This window comes from Vidua chalybeata, chromosome 9 (assembly GCF_026979565.1).
Source record: "Vidua chalybeata isolate OUT-0048 chromosome 9, bVidCha1 merged haplotype, whole genome shotgun sequence".
Taxonomy (NCBI): Eukaryota; Metazoa; Chordata; class Aves; order Passeriformes; family Viduidae; genus Vidua; species Vidua chalybeata.
The window spans coordinates 28,176,359-28,194,136 of NC_071538.1; the positions used below are offsets into that span (position 1 = coordinate 28,176,359).

General features: G+C 39.2%; 1 protein-coding gene across 1 annotated transcript in view; it reads right to left on the reverse strand.

Moving 5' to 3' along the window:
- Positions 1-17,778, reverse strand: part of CDC73 (cell division cycle 73) — a 102,249-nt gene that overhangs the window by 64,306 nt on the left and 20,165 nt on the right. The window contains exons 8-10 of the mRNA XM_053950095.1: positions 17,554-17,652; positions 16,232-16,310; positions 7,095-7,159 (exon numbers count right to left, since the gene is read on the reverse strand). Coding sequence (XP_053806070.1) covers positions 7,095-7,159; positions 16,232-16,310; positions 17,554-17,652 — 243 coding nt within the window. The remainder of the gene's footprint in view (positions 1-7,094; positions 7,160-16,231; positions 16,311-17,553; positions 17,653-17,778) is intronic.

The following is a 17,778-nucleotide window of genomic DNA, read 5'->3' on the forward strand; positions in this document are numbered from 1 at the left end:
GACACTAAGTTAGATATCAGCAAGTACTCCAAGTGGAAAAAGCAGAAAACTTGTTTCCACAAATAATGAATTCTACCTTACTGTATTAGAAGCAAACAACTAAGTAGTAAAGTGTTGCAGGGGCTAATGGCAATGGCATAATCTCAAAAACTGACCAGAGAAGGAAATCTTGACTCAGTTTTCACATCAGTTACATGAAATACTCAGATGATCATTAATTCTTAAATTGTAATTTTGATCTAGTTACTGTATCGTGAATTGCAAAGTATGCTAGAAACCTTCAAAACTTCATTAAAGCTCTAATTCTGAGACAAGAGGATGGCTACCCATAACCTGCAGAGAGAAGGAGGTATGTTAAACTGAATTATTTTTTGATCCCCCATCTGACACATGCTCATTTCTACTGGCTCTGCAAGACCTTTACACCACCTTCAGTAGGTGTGAATAAATTAAAATCCTACATAACAGCAGAGCTGTTCTTTCCCCAGAACTGTCAGGTGAAGATGCAGCTGTTAGACATTCATCAGATGTTTGGAGATAATTTGTAGAGGGAAAGGTGTTGACCCAGTTGTTTAAAATAAGCTTGTGCAGTGCATGATGTCTGATTGTTCAGAACTCTTAGGACAAAGTACCAAAATCTGTAGCTCAGGTTCAGCTGGTAGCACTGAGCAGCACCCTATAAAACTTTGATTACACACAAACCCAAAGACTTGAGAAACACAAATGTATCTAAGCACAATCCTATACAGAACTCAAGTAAAGGCAGACATCCAATCCAAAGAACACAAATGAAGTGTCCTAGGCAGTTTTATTTGGGGCTAGGTTTCCAAATGCGAGTGACTCCTGAAACATTTATAAAGGATCCCAGTTCTCGTGCACACAGTGCATGGCAGATGAGTTTCTCAGGGGACACCCCTAGGGCTGGCAAATACACTCCTGTCACGCAGCTTTGGATCAAGACAGGTCTAGGAGGTCATCTCAGAGCTCATACCAAGCATGCCTGAGGCTCTCAAGCCTTTTTAAGTGAAGCTTCCTGTTTGTCTAAAGCTCTAATTGAATGTATACTCAGAAATGCTTTGGGCTCTCATATCTGGCACTCCTCCATTCAAACCTCTCAAGGAGCTGCCAGCTGTGCCACGAGCACACTGAGCACTGCCCCAGCTGAGCTTTACACAGCAGGGACTCCAGGCACGCTCCTTCAGGGGCAAAGCTGCACAGCTCCAGGCCTTGCTCCCTCTTTTTCAGCAGCACACTGTGCCACACAGCAATGCCTAGCTTCTGAGGCATGACTGATTATACAACATCCCTGTCTTCACTTGAATTTGCAGTTCTTAGCCACAACATAAAAGAAAACCTATTACAGGGAACAAAACAGGCAGTTCTATTGTGTAATGCAGTACAACAGTCAGATACATCTTGGCACAGATGTACACCATTTATAATCCCAAAGAAAACGAGTGCAATATTGTTCAACCTTACACATTTTCTTCAAAGCAGCATTTGTATGTGATTCTTCTTGGTCTGTATCAGCTTCACTATTTACACTAAAACTCTTTAAGGGAAAGCAATTTAATATTTGAAAAACAACTTAGGCAATGAAATGCCAACCACTGAAACTGTTGTGTGGGCCTTAAATATAAAATACAGTAATAGTTCTTAGGAAACTGGGTTGCATTTTATCCACTCTCATTAGAGTAATAGAGGCACACAAAGCCTTCTTGTCTGCTACCCCGAGCAGTGTAAGGTTGTTGGCAGACTCTTCTGGAGAAACATCCATTTCTCCAGCTAAAAGATTTTTTGAGTTCATGGTCATGTCCTGGCCCTTAACCCTAATGGACCAAGGACCTCAGGAGTATGTCTGAATTAGTTACAGAGCAGCATACTTATGGTGAAAAATGATTTACAAACCCAATAGAAACAAGTATCTACCTCAAGTATCATCTATGGAAAAACATCTGCCCTCCATGCAAATCTATGTAACTTTATGATTTTATATTATTACAGTTTTCCTCTTGCTGGTTAAAAACTGAATAGGATGCACAGAGAGAATTCACAGAATGCTGCTCAGCCTGCAGAGGGGAGTGGGGGTGTAGGCAGGCTGCTGTTGCACTCCCATTGGGAATAATGACCACCTTATGCACAGGCTGCACAAAAATTATACAGCACTTGAGAGCCTGTTTCAAACATTTCAAAGAGTCCCTTGTTTTGCTGACTCCTCCCTCAATCCCACTGTCCTCCAACATTTTAATGAGATTAGAACATGACAGAAAACTGCTGATATGGATAAACTGGTATCTCCCCTCCATCTCAAATATTAAAGATGTATTAATTTTTTATTTCTTTTCAAAAGTACTATTTATCTGAACACTGAGAGACAACACCCAACTCCACCATATGCTTCTAAACAGCCATTTTGAATTTTGGCACTGAATCACAAAGTCCTCGCGATCAATTATAGGATCCTGTGGATTTACCTCCTCACACAGAAGCATATCAATTTTCTTAAGTCTTTTATATAAAACACACACACACACCACGATGTTTCTGCCCCAACCACTTCCTCTCCAGTGGCTCAGTCTGTAAAGTGCCATAATTTAGTAACTCTGTTTATACTAAACACTATTCCTTTGAAGATACACCAGATGTGGTTAAACAACCTCTCAGGTAAAAAGAAAAATACAGAGGTTATACCCAACTCAAAAGATTTTGAGGGCAATAACAGTAAAATCCTTTGATTAATTAATTCCCCAAATCGGATACTGACTGGAAAATGCTGGTGCTGAACCAGTCTCCAATTCTTCTGAAATTAGACCTGCTTGTACTGTGGTTTACATAGGGACTCCTTTGTAATTACTTGGTTTCTGCTAGGATTATGAAATGTATTTGTTGTAACTGAAATGTAATGCATTTACTTTAATTATTGATATTCTCATATGTTTACTCAGAGCACTTTTACCCAGAGATTGCTGTAAAGCCTGGCAGCACACAATGGTAAAAGGGATGTTACTTTTGTCAGTTTGGAGGAAAAATATCACTCAACTGAGAAGCACTGAAAATTTACATAGAATTTCCTATTTACAGAGTTTGAATACACCACAGAAATTTGCATTTGAGTTTGTTAAAAGTGAAGTGCCTCCAGTGAAGTCCTCACTGACTATACTGATCATCCAGGTGTAGCTGCAGACTCTCTGGGAAGGCCAGCAGCTCAATCCTACAGGAGCTCTTGCACCTTCCTGTTCACTGAACAGGAAGAGAAAAATGCCAACAGCAGCTCTGGCTGCTTACGAGTGCAGATGATCAATGACACATTCCATCACTAGCAGCAAAAACCAAGAGACAAAGGAAGCTCCCAAGCTTCAGCAGCCCTGAATGCTAAAAGAAACCCCAAGTTGAAAACAGGAGATTTTTCCAGCAAAAAAATAATTTCTACAAGGGTCCATTGCAGTGCCATGCAGTTCTTGTTCACTTGAACACAAGCTTCCAGCTCCCTGAATCACAGCTCCTGATTAGCCAGGGCATTCAGAACTCAGAGGAAATCATCCCACAAAACTCCACAGCCTTTCATGCTGTTTCTTTCTCATATTAAAGCCATGAGAGCTCAAGGATAAAAGCACAAAGATGAGTAAAACCAGCATCACCATGACTATTACTGTAATGGATAAACAAATATGATTTGCAAGTGCACACAGTCAATACAAAGCATGCCCTCAGCCTGGAAGAGTTCAGCTTTAGTAGGTGCTCACAGCCAGCTTTATCAGGTGGTCACAGAACAAGCAACTTCTTCCTCTCCTGCCCTAGGTGCAGCTAACTGGTATGTTCTGATCTTTACATCTTGAGCTACACTAACAGTTAAATGCTTCACATATCCTAGTTACAGAAATGAATAGTCCAAAATTCCTTGTACGTAAAATGTGAGACTCACCTTTGAGGCTTCCACCAGATGACACTGGCCTCCCAGTTAACATTACCCTTTAGAACTGCAGGAGGCTAAAGCCCCAAACACATCAAATTTACACAAGAAAGAATGTTCAGAATATCAGCTTAAGATTCTCTCTCAGCATCACCTCACACCCTGTGTGGTACAGAAATACAAACATCTCTTCTAAATATTGATCCACCTCAAACACCAAACTTTCCTAGATAAGAAACAGATGATGTTCTGCTATCCAGGGGGTTATTCTTGGAAGTGAAGCCTGCAGGGAGACCTGCAGGTTTTGAGAAGTCATGCTGAACAGTTTGCTACCTGAACTGCTGGGGAACCAGCAGCAAGAGCTACCACCACTAACTTACTTATTAATTTTCCAAAACATCATCAGTTCTGAAAAATGCCTTGTTATAAACAATTCCAGGTCCAGAATAATGAGATCATGCCTTCACAATAAAAATTCAATAAATAAGTCAGTCCTTCCTAAGAGATAGTGTGCCAATCAAGCAAAAACCCTGTTACATGGAAGAACTGCCAGCAGCACAAGTTATTTTAGCTGACATTACTTCAGAAAAAGCCCACCATTCACCATCTGCTCTGGCACAAATTCTGAAAGCTAAGAAAGTTTCCAACATCACTGATGAAAAGAAAGCAGTCAAGATGAAGTTTTTGTTTTGCTGTTAAAAAGAACAAGCATCTAGGACAGCTCACATTTCAGCAAGAACAAACACAAAACATAAGTTTTGCACATTTCATAAAAATCATTACAGAGAATTACAGCGAGGCAGAGTGCAAGTGTAGGGAATATAACACAAAACAAAAAAACTTTTACAAATTTTGCATGAGAAGCAAGTGGGCAACTCCAAACAGTGGATCACTTTACACTGGAGATAATAACTGTAAGTTTTAGGGGAATCTGACCACACTCCAGAAAAACATTAATGGAAGCAAACACCACAGAAAGAAAAATGGAGGAGCCATCATGTCAAGGAGAACAATGGCATAAAAAAGAAGCTTTCAAATATGAGCATCCATCTGGAAATCAGAGGTCTGAAGTTTGAAGAGAGCCTCTAACCAAGAGCTACCTAGAACTGTTAATTCCTTTGAAATGTTTGATGAGTTCCTACAGGAATTATACTATGAGGACAATAATGAGATCATGCAGGTGGAATGAATTCCAATGCTACCCTCCATGTTCCTATGATTTAGCCAATGAGTATAATGTACTTTCCCATTAAACACTTAGGGGAAGCAATTACCTTTCCCATTTCCCCTCTAATTTTGTCTGGCATAAAAAAATATAAACTAACCACAAAAAACCTTGAGTAAGAGCAAAATATGAAACTTGGCAAGTGGCAGGATAACTATTCTCCACAAAAATACAATCTGACATTAAGGTTTAGAACTGAGTGGTCCATCACTATGACAAAGTTTAGACAAAATAGATGAACATATTTAACAGATTTATTTCCCCCCCATCTGAAACACAAAGCCAGGATGTCACTGCAATTTATGAATGAGCTAAATATTGAGGGCACCTTTTTAATAGTCTGGAAAATAAGGCTCCAAATATCCCTCAGCAGTTCTTTCTTAGACAAAAGCTGAGTAACAGATGGAGTTCTAATATTTCTCATGACACCAGATGATGCTTTATGTGCAGTCATGCACTCTTAAACACTTATTTCAAAAAATTCTGGTTTATGTTAAAAAAAAGTTTACTTGTAATTTAATATCTATTTCATTTTCTCCCTAAATGGAGGAAAACAACCAGGACAGTTTAATAACCTCAAAACCCTAGATAGTATGCTCAATACATGAGGTAGGATTCCTAGAACAAAAAAACACACTTATTTTTATGATCCTAAAAAAACCATATAATTTTTAGAGTTACTGTGCATCCCTTCACTTTCACAGATTTTACACTTATAAGCTTAAAACATTTCAACATTTCTGATTTACTATAATCTTGCTTTTCTCTTTCCTCTTTTTCCTCCCCACAAAGCAATTTAAACAGAACCTATTTATCAACCCATTTCAAATCCCTACCCCTTGAAGCAGGTATGATATCTAATAGAAACCTGGGTTTGGTCTAACAACACTTTGGTTCCTCATAAAGCAGCCCAAAATTCATGCAAAGTTCGAGAACAAATCTTCAGACATAACAGGTTATCTTTTTTCTTCATCCAATCAGTCTCTAAATTCATCTAGAAATCACACTATTTACTGCTAAGTAGATTGTTTCCTTAACCATTCCCTTCCATTTTCTTTTACAGTATCCTCAGTCACAAGGGGTTTGGGAATGAAAGATTTGGGAAAGGACTTTTATCAAACAAAAAAGCCTTGGAATGTTTTTCAGAAATTTCTACTCAAGATCCTATTTTATGTTCAAATGAGAAGCACAAACTAGAAGTAGTGCATGGGTTTAGGAGAGTGTTCAGTGCTGTCTATTCATCACATTTACATAGGTATAGAGCTGGCAAAAACCTTAAAGAGGACACTACAGCAGTTTTCCAGCATCTGTCATACTTACCATCAGATCAAAACAGCATTTATTTGAAAGCATTCAACCCACTTGCACAAAAGCAGACAAACATTGGCCAAAGAAAGAAAAGGGAATCTGTTTGAAGGTCTCTCTTTCTCCTCTGTGAATGCTTCAATTCCCACTGACAGCATTTTACAGCCATACAATAGAAGCCCGTTTCACCAGGCTAGAAAGCTCTAACAGTAATGCTGAGGTCTACCACCAAAAAATTTTTATTAAATGCAGAGCAGGAAACAGCAATATTCCAAAACCTGGGTTTAGTACTTCAGTTTTCTGACTATAGTTTTATCACTTGTGTCATTTCCAGACACACCTAAGGTCAGCAAAAACCTGGGTATGTTAAGTAAAACAGAAAAATGCTGCAGCTCAAGAAGCCTTTCCAGCACACCTCATTACTGCAGACAAACAAATCCCTGGGGCACAGACCCCTAGAACATGCAGATCAAACAAAACACATTTTGTCTTTTCATAGACAAGAACTTTCACCAATTGTTACTCAGTCTAAGTGACCTTCCTAACTGAGAGCCTAGGCCAGGAGGACAAGCTCTCTCTGTCTCTAAACATATATTGTATATATGTTTACAATCGTGTCTATAAAACATATTTAAGCCAAGACTTCCCACTCACCGTCACAGACTTCAGAGTCATCCCGTGGTAGGTGCCCATGGTGTCAATCTTGAAGCCTTCCGTTTCTGCAAAGAGAAAGAAGCCTTCTGTAAACCCTTGTGAACACAGCAGTGTCTTGTCTAAATGGACAACACTGGACATCTCTCTGAAGTTCTTCTGTCAAAGAACACATCTTGCTGGTGGTGGTGGTTTAGGTTCTGTTCCCAGTACAAAACCTGGGTAGTCACTAGGAAATCTGCCTTCTTTAGACAGAGGTCAGTTTGATATTGCTGCTTTCTGTAACCATTTAACATGTCTTACATTTGAATTAATATAAAAAGCTACTATGCCATTATTTGCTAATTATCAGAACTGTTTTATTTGCTACCTGAATAGCTTCTAAATAGTACTTTTCCTGCTGCATGGAATAATTGGAAGCACTTCAGAGAAAGGCTATAAACCTAAATCTTTGTGAGAATATGTTACAATTTACATGCAGTCTCAGAAATTCTCCTCACTGCAAGATTGAGAAGCCCCATTCATATTCCCAGAATACATTGTACTGCAACATATTCAACCTGTATTAATGGAAAAATATACCTAAGAAACCAATTTACATGCCAGCTATAGAAGTGTGGCCATTTTAGCTTGATAAATTAACTTCTGGAGTGCTGAAGAGTAACATTGTCATTGTCATATGATACAGAGGACAGAATCTGCATAAATACACAATACCAGACTAAAGGTTATAAAAAGGGGCGTTCTTGGGGTGGGTTTTTTTAATTAGTTTTAATTAGATTGAATTTATGCTAAGCGCCAGAAGCCTGCAACTGCCCAATGAGTCAACCTGCTGTCAGCAGCCTATTTGCTTTTGAAGACTCCTTCCCTGTTCCCCTGTTCTCAGAGCTTTAAGATCAAAGTAAGCTCCTGAATAGTGCCACCAGGACTGGAAAGAAAACCTTTTCCCTTTTGTAAATTCCCTAGCCTCATGCATCTACCATCAACTGATCCCATCACACAACCATCCAAACAATTCCTACCAAAAATGGCATGATCATCACCACCCAAACCATGATAAACAAGCATTTGTCTATATCTAAGCAATTCTGGGCTATTTCAACTAGACTTGGGTAAAAGTAACTGATACTGTGCAGAAACAGCTACTTGGAACTGGTATGTTTTTGTCATTTCTAACACCCCCTTCATTTTGTGCACCAGCACAAAATCATGATAGACGAAGAAATAAGGCAGAACCAAAGCCTGGCTCCTACCCGAATCTAAAAAAAGTCCAAGAAAAATATCAAATTTTCAAAACAGTTAGAGCTTCTTGCTCTCATCACAAGTAAATTAACTTAAACTGAAACCCAGACAACCTTGAAAGCAATCCACACGATCTGGGAGACATCTGTGGCTGCTTATCCTTTCTTCCTTAAGATGAAAAAGATCATCAGGCACTCAAAGGAAACAAGGCCAAAAAGTTTCCCAGATTTAAGAACTCTCCAGTGCCTATAACAAGATACTCCAGAGTTTGGAACTTATCATACTCCTCTCACCACAGAGACAGGTGTCTACTTACTGAACAGTTTGGGCTTTCACCTTTTCCCCCTCACTCCCTCAATTATGCCACCAGACCTGCCACCCACTACCAAGTCAAGACGCCCAATGTCACTGACCATGTTTTGTTTTATAGTCACCTCAGTTCCAGCTCTTCTCCAGCTTCACTTCTCAAGGCCACCCCTCTCTGCCAGATTAACATTTCTGAACTACAGACAAAACCCTGAGAAAGTAAAATGCAGATACAGACCTACATGAATTCAGTCCTTCCTACTAAAAAAATGACCAAACCAAAACAAAAAAAACCTGCACAAAAAACGCAAAGAAAGCAGCCTAGCCTCCCTGTATAAATTGATGCTGCCTCCCTATATAAACTGATAGGCATTCCCACCTTTCCCCTCAACCCCAAGCTATAACTATGCCTTAAGTCTTAGCTCAGAGGTCACACCACTGAACTTGAGCTGAGGATGGTCAAGACGTGACTGCACAAACACCTCCATGGAGAACAGGTTGCTCTGTGACTATATAGGTCACTGCTGCAGGGCAGGGAGCATGTTAATATTTCAGGTGGTGCCTGGAGCCTTGTAGAATACTTGGTAGAACTCCCTAAGTTGAAGGGATGCTTTTGCTGACTTGGAGTGACAGAAATCAGAGGTGTCTAATCTAATCTGACAGTTGTTTGTGAATTTCAGAACATCACCACCAGAAGAACCTTTATCCTTTCCAGACTGACCTATTATGGGTTCCTCATGCCTGTGACACAGAGCATTTCCAACTATTTTGGTTAGATATTCTTTCCGAAGAATACAGACACCCCATAGCAAAACCAGCACAGCACCATGCTCTCTTGTGCCTGGCCTGCTGAGGCTTCTTTCCTCTTAGCACAAATCCTGACTTTGTAATTAGTTCTCCATGTTTGTTCCCTGTCTCCAACAGCATTGCAAAGAGAACAAAGGCCCACAGAGCCAGCAGCACAGTTAGAAAGTAAATCAAAGGGGAGAGAGGCACCTGGCAGGGAACAAATCTCTGCTCAACTGCCACTGGTTTCATCTTTTGCAAAAGTCTTCTCAAGTCTCTCATAAAATCTGTCCTAGTTCATTTAATGAGCCTAACGGGAACCACAAACCACAGCTCTGGCACTCATCAGCTTCCTGCTTCCAGCCTTGTCCTGACCCTTCTTTCTAGCAGAAGTAAGTAACTTGGATGAAGAGCCACTTGCTGCCTCCAGCAAACCCCAGTTTCCTGCCTGATGAATGTTCCCAGCAGCTACACAGGGGCCCCAGTACTATTTAAAAGCTACTCAGGTAGCAAATGTAACAGTTGTGATAATTAGAAAATAATGGCATAGTAGCTTTCTGCACTAATTCAAATATAAGACATGTTAAATGGTCAGTGCAGGTACCCACACACATTCCTGCAAACAATTACTGCAGCCTCTACAAGAGCTACTGCAGGGCCCATGCTCTGCTGTCTGCACTAGGGTGGGACCAGTAGAAGAAACCACCTCCCAAACTGCCCATCAGCTCTCCAGCTTCCTGCCTCAACCTCTCCAGCAACTGGTGAATTAGAGTTCAGCATCTCCAGCTTCCAGAGGGGGGTAGCAACCCCCCCGAAGCAGGAACAGCAGAGACACATTTGTCAGAACACAGCTTTATTGATTCAATCCTCTCACACGCACCATGTGGTATTGTACCTGTCAGCCAATCACTTCTCTTACAGAAATAAACACTGCCAGAAGCATGAGCCCTGCCCCTTGCATGTCTGTACCATTTTTTTACATCTCAGTAGTTTGTACACTTGGGCACATCCAGCAGCACCCTCAGCTCCACTCACTGTGCATAGCCTGGGCAAAGCAGAAAACAAATGTTTCCAGGTCATGGACCCCACAGTTCCAGCTTCATTCCCACTTCAAAAACTGCTGAGAGTGTCAGCCAGGTTAATGCTGTAAAAGATATTCAAGGACCAGGCTAGAAAGCAGAGGCACTTATTCCAGATTATTCTCCAAGACCAGGGTCTGCCCCTGATACAGCTGCTGAAAAGCAGACCCGGGATACAAGAGGAAGCACGGGCCAGAGTGAAGAGGAGCAGAGGAGACGGTGATCCCGGGCCATGCCCCCAGCACTCATCAGCACAAATGCTGTGCCACGCCCTCCAAGAGCACAAAAGCTTCTCCTCTCCCTCCCAAAGCAGCTCCAACCTGCGCTGCTGAGTCATGCACCAGCAGTGAGATGAAATGGTAATACTTGGCCAAGAATTAGTTTGTAACTCCAGCTTCAAAATCCCAGCTTCGCTGGTGGTAATAGAAGCAGTTAAAATGATAAACCATCGACTAAGAAAAGGGTATTTAAGAAAAAAGAGCCTCATAAATAAAGTACCATGATGGTAATACTTTGGACCCTTGTTTTTAAGCTTGGAATTAGATGCAGAACAACTAGTAAAAAACTTATTGAGGGTCTTCAATACACTGGGAATTTTCAATATCATTACTACAAAGCTATGACACACATTTCCTTTAGGCAAAGAGCAGTCCATATTAAATGCTTCAATCACAGGTCTAACACTAAGGACTAAAGAATGCAAGCAAAGCCCACCAATAATTTTGTCAGGAAAAGCTGTCCTGCGACTGTTTGCCAAATATAATCAATTTTAGAAATATATGCACTGTTAAAAACACCAACATAAACAGATGCCTTAAAACTACATATTGAGAGACTAAACATAATAACTAGGACTGAATAAACAACATAACCTATCACCATGGGTTTTTTTCTTCTTCACTCGTTGCATGTATTATGGTCACAGTTTCTCTGTTCCATGATCCAAAGACTGGTAAAAGAACCATAAACATTTCCAATATGGTTTATCACAAGTTTGCTTTCTAGCATCCCCATGCATCAATCTGAGTGCCTTTTTTTCTTTAAAATAATTAGACCTGGAAATGAGAATAGGCACCCTAATGCATCAGCTTTTTGGACTGATGATATTCTCCATCAGCATTTGGGTGCATGCTCCCTTTCCTTGGATTTAAGTGTTAATGTTCAGGGTGCCTTGCATTTACTTAAAGCCACTGCTCCACAGCCATCTAGGTCACCCTGCACTTTGATTCTGCACCTCCACTCTTCCAATCCAGCTACAAACTTGAGCTCTGATACATTACCAAAAGAATAAAAGCTTGAAAAAGACTCAAATTAACCTGAATTTCTGGAAGGAAGTCAAGGGAAATAAAAACAGAACAAAGCAGCATGTCTCAGACACTGAAGAGCTTGAGTTAAAGCCTTGGTTTGAATTGTGGATGAATAAGACTGAATAACCACTTCCTTTTTCAGCTGTATACTCTTCAAGCCCCAGATAGCAACACTCTGCATACTGCCTGGAAATGATTCACCACCCCACTTCACAGCCCCAGTAATTTAATCCCTGACACCAAATGTCACTCTGCATGAGAATTTACTGAGCACTCCTTTACAGTACTGTATCCTAACAAGTAAGCTTCGCTCCTAAATTTCCGAGTTACACTAATTACTTTACAAATTCTCTGTACAGTTCATATGTAACAGCTCTGTAGTAATCTTCCCAGTAATTAACACCAACTTAAGTTTCTCACAGCAATTTATGTGCATTTTCCAGCACAGAAGTGAATGTGCAGTGCTGAAAGTTTTAAACTAGTTGGTCACACCAAGCCAGAAAATACAGATAAGACCACATTCTTTTTCCAAATGTGCATCTCCTGCACATACTCTCTGTTAGGGAAAAAAAGAGAATCATATAAATCTTAAAGTGAATGCAATAAATCAAAGTTTAACCAGTCAAACTGAGTTTGACCAGTAAAACTTCAGAACCTTTTATCTCCTGCTACCAATTCTACTCTCCCTGTGTAAAAGGATATCACACAATTTAAAACAAAATAACTTATGAGAAATGCTTTATAAAGAAACTTTCTTAACAAAGTATATGAGAGAGAAACAAAATGTTATGGTCCAGAGTCACCTCAAATACAGTAACTTCACAGTCCTCTGTTCCCTGGGCTTAGCACTTAGGACTGACAAACTTCTGCAAAATGGCAACTCTGTCTGAAAATCCAGTAAAGTTATAAATAAAATATAAGATGGCAGTAGCAGGAAATCAACAGCAAACATTCCTGAAGGAAACATTTGAACACAGTCAAGAATATCCTTTCCACCATTGCAGTGAAATCACACAGCAAGACTCTCTGATTTACCCTAAGTAGGACTGAATATTGCTGGAGGTTTAATGGGTTTTTTGTTTTGTTTTGGGGGAGTAGTAACAATTGACTGCTACTATGTTGAAACTTTGAGAACAACAGGAACACTCCTGGAATAAGCCTTAAAGACCTAACCTTGGAGCAGCACAGGGAAACTTGACTTTGCCATCCATACTGAGAGATGCACTCTGCGGGTCACAAAAATGTTACACCTTCAAGACTACCATCCCACCACTACTGCACACTTTGAAATTACAGAATAAACAAGCATGTGAAAAAAATCTTCTGAGGTAAAGCCACCCAAGAAAATGGGGGGAAAATACATTATAGCATCCAAAACATATGTACCAATAATGCATATTTAAATACCAAACACTAAGGGACACAGGAGAGGACACAAAATAAGCTCCTAAAGCATCAAATGGCATTTGAGGATAGGATTTTTAAATCCTGAGCAAGATTTTAAAATTATGTTGCTCAAGAAGGTCTGACAAACTGCAGTTTGAAAAAAATTCTCCAGTTGTAAAGGTGCACATTAATAAAATGCAAAAAAATTCACTCAAGCTAGTAATACAAAGGAAAGGAACAGGACTGGCAAGGTAAAAGCAGAGGAAGTTTAGCACAGGATGGAGCTCTATGCTGTTGGAGAGATGATACCATCACTAACTGCCAGCATGGAAGAAACCAAAGCAGCAGCAGAGAAACAGCACCCAAGGAAAGTGACTACAAGCAGTTCACCTCCTCACCTCCAAAACATTTGAGCAGTTGGGCAGGACGGGTGCACTGCCAGGCAACGTGTTCTTCCACTTTCCATGCGGAAATATCCAGGATATGCAATTCCTACTGCAAACAACATTCTAATACATCACAGAACTTGAAAAATGTCAAAGGAAAGGTTTCTCTGTCCTGCCTGACCAAAGCTGCAGGAACAAGACCACTGCTGGACAAAAGGTGACCAAGTGCTGCCCCTGGGCTGCTGAGCAGTTCCACTGAATGCACCTGGAATTCACTGTTTGCTCTTCAAGAACAGCACATTTACCACCCCCTCACACTGACTATTAAACCACTCTAGCAGCAAAGCCTGTCCCATCTGGCATAAAAATTCTAAGTTAGTCTACCAGAGAGGCATCCTGATACATTACATCAGAAATAATGATCCACCACAAGAAGCAGAGAAATTTGGCTGCAACTCAACAGTTTACTTAATGCATGTTAAAATTCCTAAATTTACTCTCTTAGTTCTACAAGCTTTGAATTTCTTATGCTAAGGACAAGACAGTGAATGGAAAAGCTCTCTATTAAAGCCCACAAATATTCAAAGAAAAACAGTTCACCTCTTTGCTGCCTAAACTTTAAATACTATAATATCATACAAAACTGAATATAGGCAATATGCCACAATCCTGCTGCAACTAGAAGAGGACTACTGTGAATCCTTCCTAGGATTTTAATACCTCTGAGGAAACAGCAAACACAAAGAAAAAAGCCTCGAGACATTGACTTTTGGCTTTATTTCAATCTTTAACCAAACCAACCACTGTGCCCATTGTTACAAGCACCACACCATCCTGCCTTCCAGTCTGCAGCCAGCCACAGGCAGTCCCAGAGGGCAAGGTGTGGAAACCCTTCAGAATGGCAGAAATCTGTAGGATTCAGCTTTATCGTAGGTACTATCCACCATTACTAAATAAATGTGGATACAATGGCATAAAGACTCCAAGTTATTACCCTTTGAACTTAATTATCTTTCTTTTCCTTCAGAATTCTTTCCCTAAAGTCCCAATACTGCAACCTTTACAGAAAAAAGTGTGATTCCAAGTTCTTACTCAACTTACTGTAAAAACCAGAGTTTAATGAAAATGAAAAAAAGCCTTATTTTATTTTTATGGATGACTATTTCTGCTTGTAGTCTCAATTCTACACTGAATATTTGGGAGCCACAGCTTCGAGGGCAACTAAATTAAAAATCCCATAAGGAATGAGTTCACTTGTGGCAGAGCTGCAAGTGATGTGCATCATTCAGTTTTAAGCAAATGACATTATCAGCACATTAATGCCTAATTATTACAGGAAAACCACCTGTACTCAGAGTGCCAGTTAGACTACAATTTAGAAGTTAATAGTTTTACAATAGAATACCCTAGCAGTAAATGAGATCTTTATTATTTTCTGAAGTTAATTTGAAGCCAAAGAAGATCTCAAATATCTCTAGGTACTCTCCTAAGAAATCCAGATGTAAAATTACTAATTCTATGTAACTTCCATAAGTGATGTACCAATATCTTTCATAAGTCAATCTCATGTTTAAAATACCTTCTTTCCAACACCTCATTTTTATTTCCAGTGCTAGCCTACACTTAGCTAACTTGGTATTCTTAACCTATGTATTTCTTTAAATATCCTTAGAAACCTGAAATACAAAATTAACTTTGTGTGACTACACCAAATATAAGTAACCAGAAAGTTAAGGAAGAAAAACACACTCTAGAATAGAGTGTGACAGTGACTTAGGCAGGTAGAATATGACCACATCACAAAAAAAAAAATCTTTCAACTGGAACAATTGCTGCAGTCCAGTCAATCCCATTTGAGCACCAAGTGAAACCCCAACATCACATTCTCAGAATCACAGAGGAGGAAGAGGCAATTCAGTAATGTAACAAAATTTGCATGACCTTCTGCAAGAAGCACAAAACCATCCAAGCACAACAAACACAAGATTGCAAAATAAAACCACAGCAAGACATGAAAGTGAAGTAACTGAACTTGTGCTAAAAACAAGATAAAAAAAAGCAATGGGGACAGGAGAAAAATTGCACTAGAAAGATAAATCATCACTCAACTTCAGTGTTCACCATCTTTTAAAACTTGTGAGAATTCTTCAATATTGTAGATTGTTTCCATCTCCTCTCCAGAATGGTATTTATGTTGTGCACCGCTGTTTCCAGTTTGCTTTTTATTTTAAATAGACACAACTACATAATACTTACTTGAAATTACTGGAGGCAACTTTTAGAGCAACTGTGATTGTTTGAGGAGAGGGAATCTATTACATGTTATGCACCTGACAGTTATCCTTGCACTTGTGATTTCTTATTAATTGCATAGGACACTCCCCAAACCTTTTTTCCCCCCCCAAGAAGTTCTGGTTTTAAGTTTTCAGTTTGCTTCCTAAGAGGTAGAAATAATTTCTACAAAATAGTACTTTTGGATTTCATTACTTGGAAAGCTGTCTTGAGGCATAGTTACAGCTCTTTTTTTGTCTTTTCATAGGTTTGTGAAATGATAGCAGAGAAAAATCCACTAATATGAACTTGGTGACTTGTCAATTTTGGTTCTCAATTTTTTTTTCTTTTTGAAAAAAAATTTGCAATCAACTTACCCTCTTTGCCTTTAAATCTTTCCTGATCATATCTGTTGTAGGCAGCTGGAATAGGTTGTTTATTCCGTAAAGTGGGATCCTAAAACAGGTTAAACAGCATTAGAAAAACATACTAAAAGGTATTTGATGGTTTTTGAATTTCATGAAGAGTTACTTAGAACTACTCAAGAGTATAAAACCAGTTCATTTTCGTAGGAGTTTCAATGCATTTGAAAACTTCTGATGTTTGCATTCAATATGCACTTACAGTCTTACAGAAACAGCTTAGTACTGAATGCAAAGAGAATACCTGAGGCAAAAGTAAAATAACAAACAGTAACAAACTACATTATTAAAATCTCTACTGAGTTTTTGTTATACTTAAAGATTTAGTGAGGAAAAAAAACATTAACTGACAATTCATGATTAAGGCTTCAGCCACACTAAATTCCCCTTGTCAGCCTGATTAAGATAAAATTTTGTTAAATAAACAAAAACAAATTTTGCGGAGAAAAAAAAGGCATTCTGGAAAAAAAGTTTTTAAAAAGCACTAAACTAGAAGCACACTCCATATCAATTCAATCCTTTTTGTGGATGGCTTAGTTATGTATTCACACTTATTCTGAGTGGGACATTTGAATAATGCTATGCATAATGTAAGAAATTCAACACAAAGCAAATATTTACATGTTGGAATTCATCTTGCTATTTAAATTTAGTTCTTTGTTAAATGCAGTAGCAGCATTTAACAAAACAAAACACAGTACAATTAAACAGCTTTCAGAGCACACTACCACCATGTTCAGAGATATATTAGGTTTAATAGAACACAATAGTAAACACCACAATTCTAAACAAATCCTGTCTAATACCTGGATAGAAGTAAACAATACAGCTCTAAGTCTGTCCTGATTTATTACAGGCAAAAGAAAGCTGGTTCGAGCTGTTCCCACTCATGAGTCATGCTCCAGATTCTTAAACATTTGCTACCCTATCTGTCAGAAAAGCAGCAAAACATTTCATTTGAAATGGCAGCACTCTCATCGAATACACTCTTTGCAAATAGATGCAGCATGTGGCTAATGCTTGATAGATGTAGAAGCTGGCACTAGCAGATTCATCTCTCAGTAACAAGAGCATATTGAACTAATTAAACTAATATATTCAACTCTTTAAATACCAATAAATGCAACTTAAGTTAAAGAATAGCTGTGAAGTTATGCTTGAAAAACGTGCATTTTTTGGAAGTAAACCAAAACAAATTGTGTATGTAATAGTGAGAAGACACTGTACTCTCACTTTTGGTGTCCCAGCCCTCGTGTTCAGCCAAACACTTCTCTTACCGTTGGTGCTGTGTTTGGTGCAGGTCTTTGCTCAGGTGCTCGGCCTTCTTCTCGGGCTTTAACTGATTGAAGAATTGCAAAAATATTCTTGGCAAAGTTCTGAAAAAGATATCAGGTACCTGTGAGCCTTACTGACCATCTGCATTTCACATAACAATCATCCAGGTGAAGACACCACTTGGTTAAATTACATTTCACCGAAAACCAAAACTGGTGCACCAATTG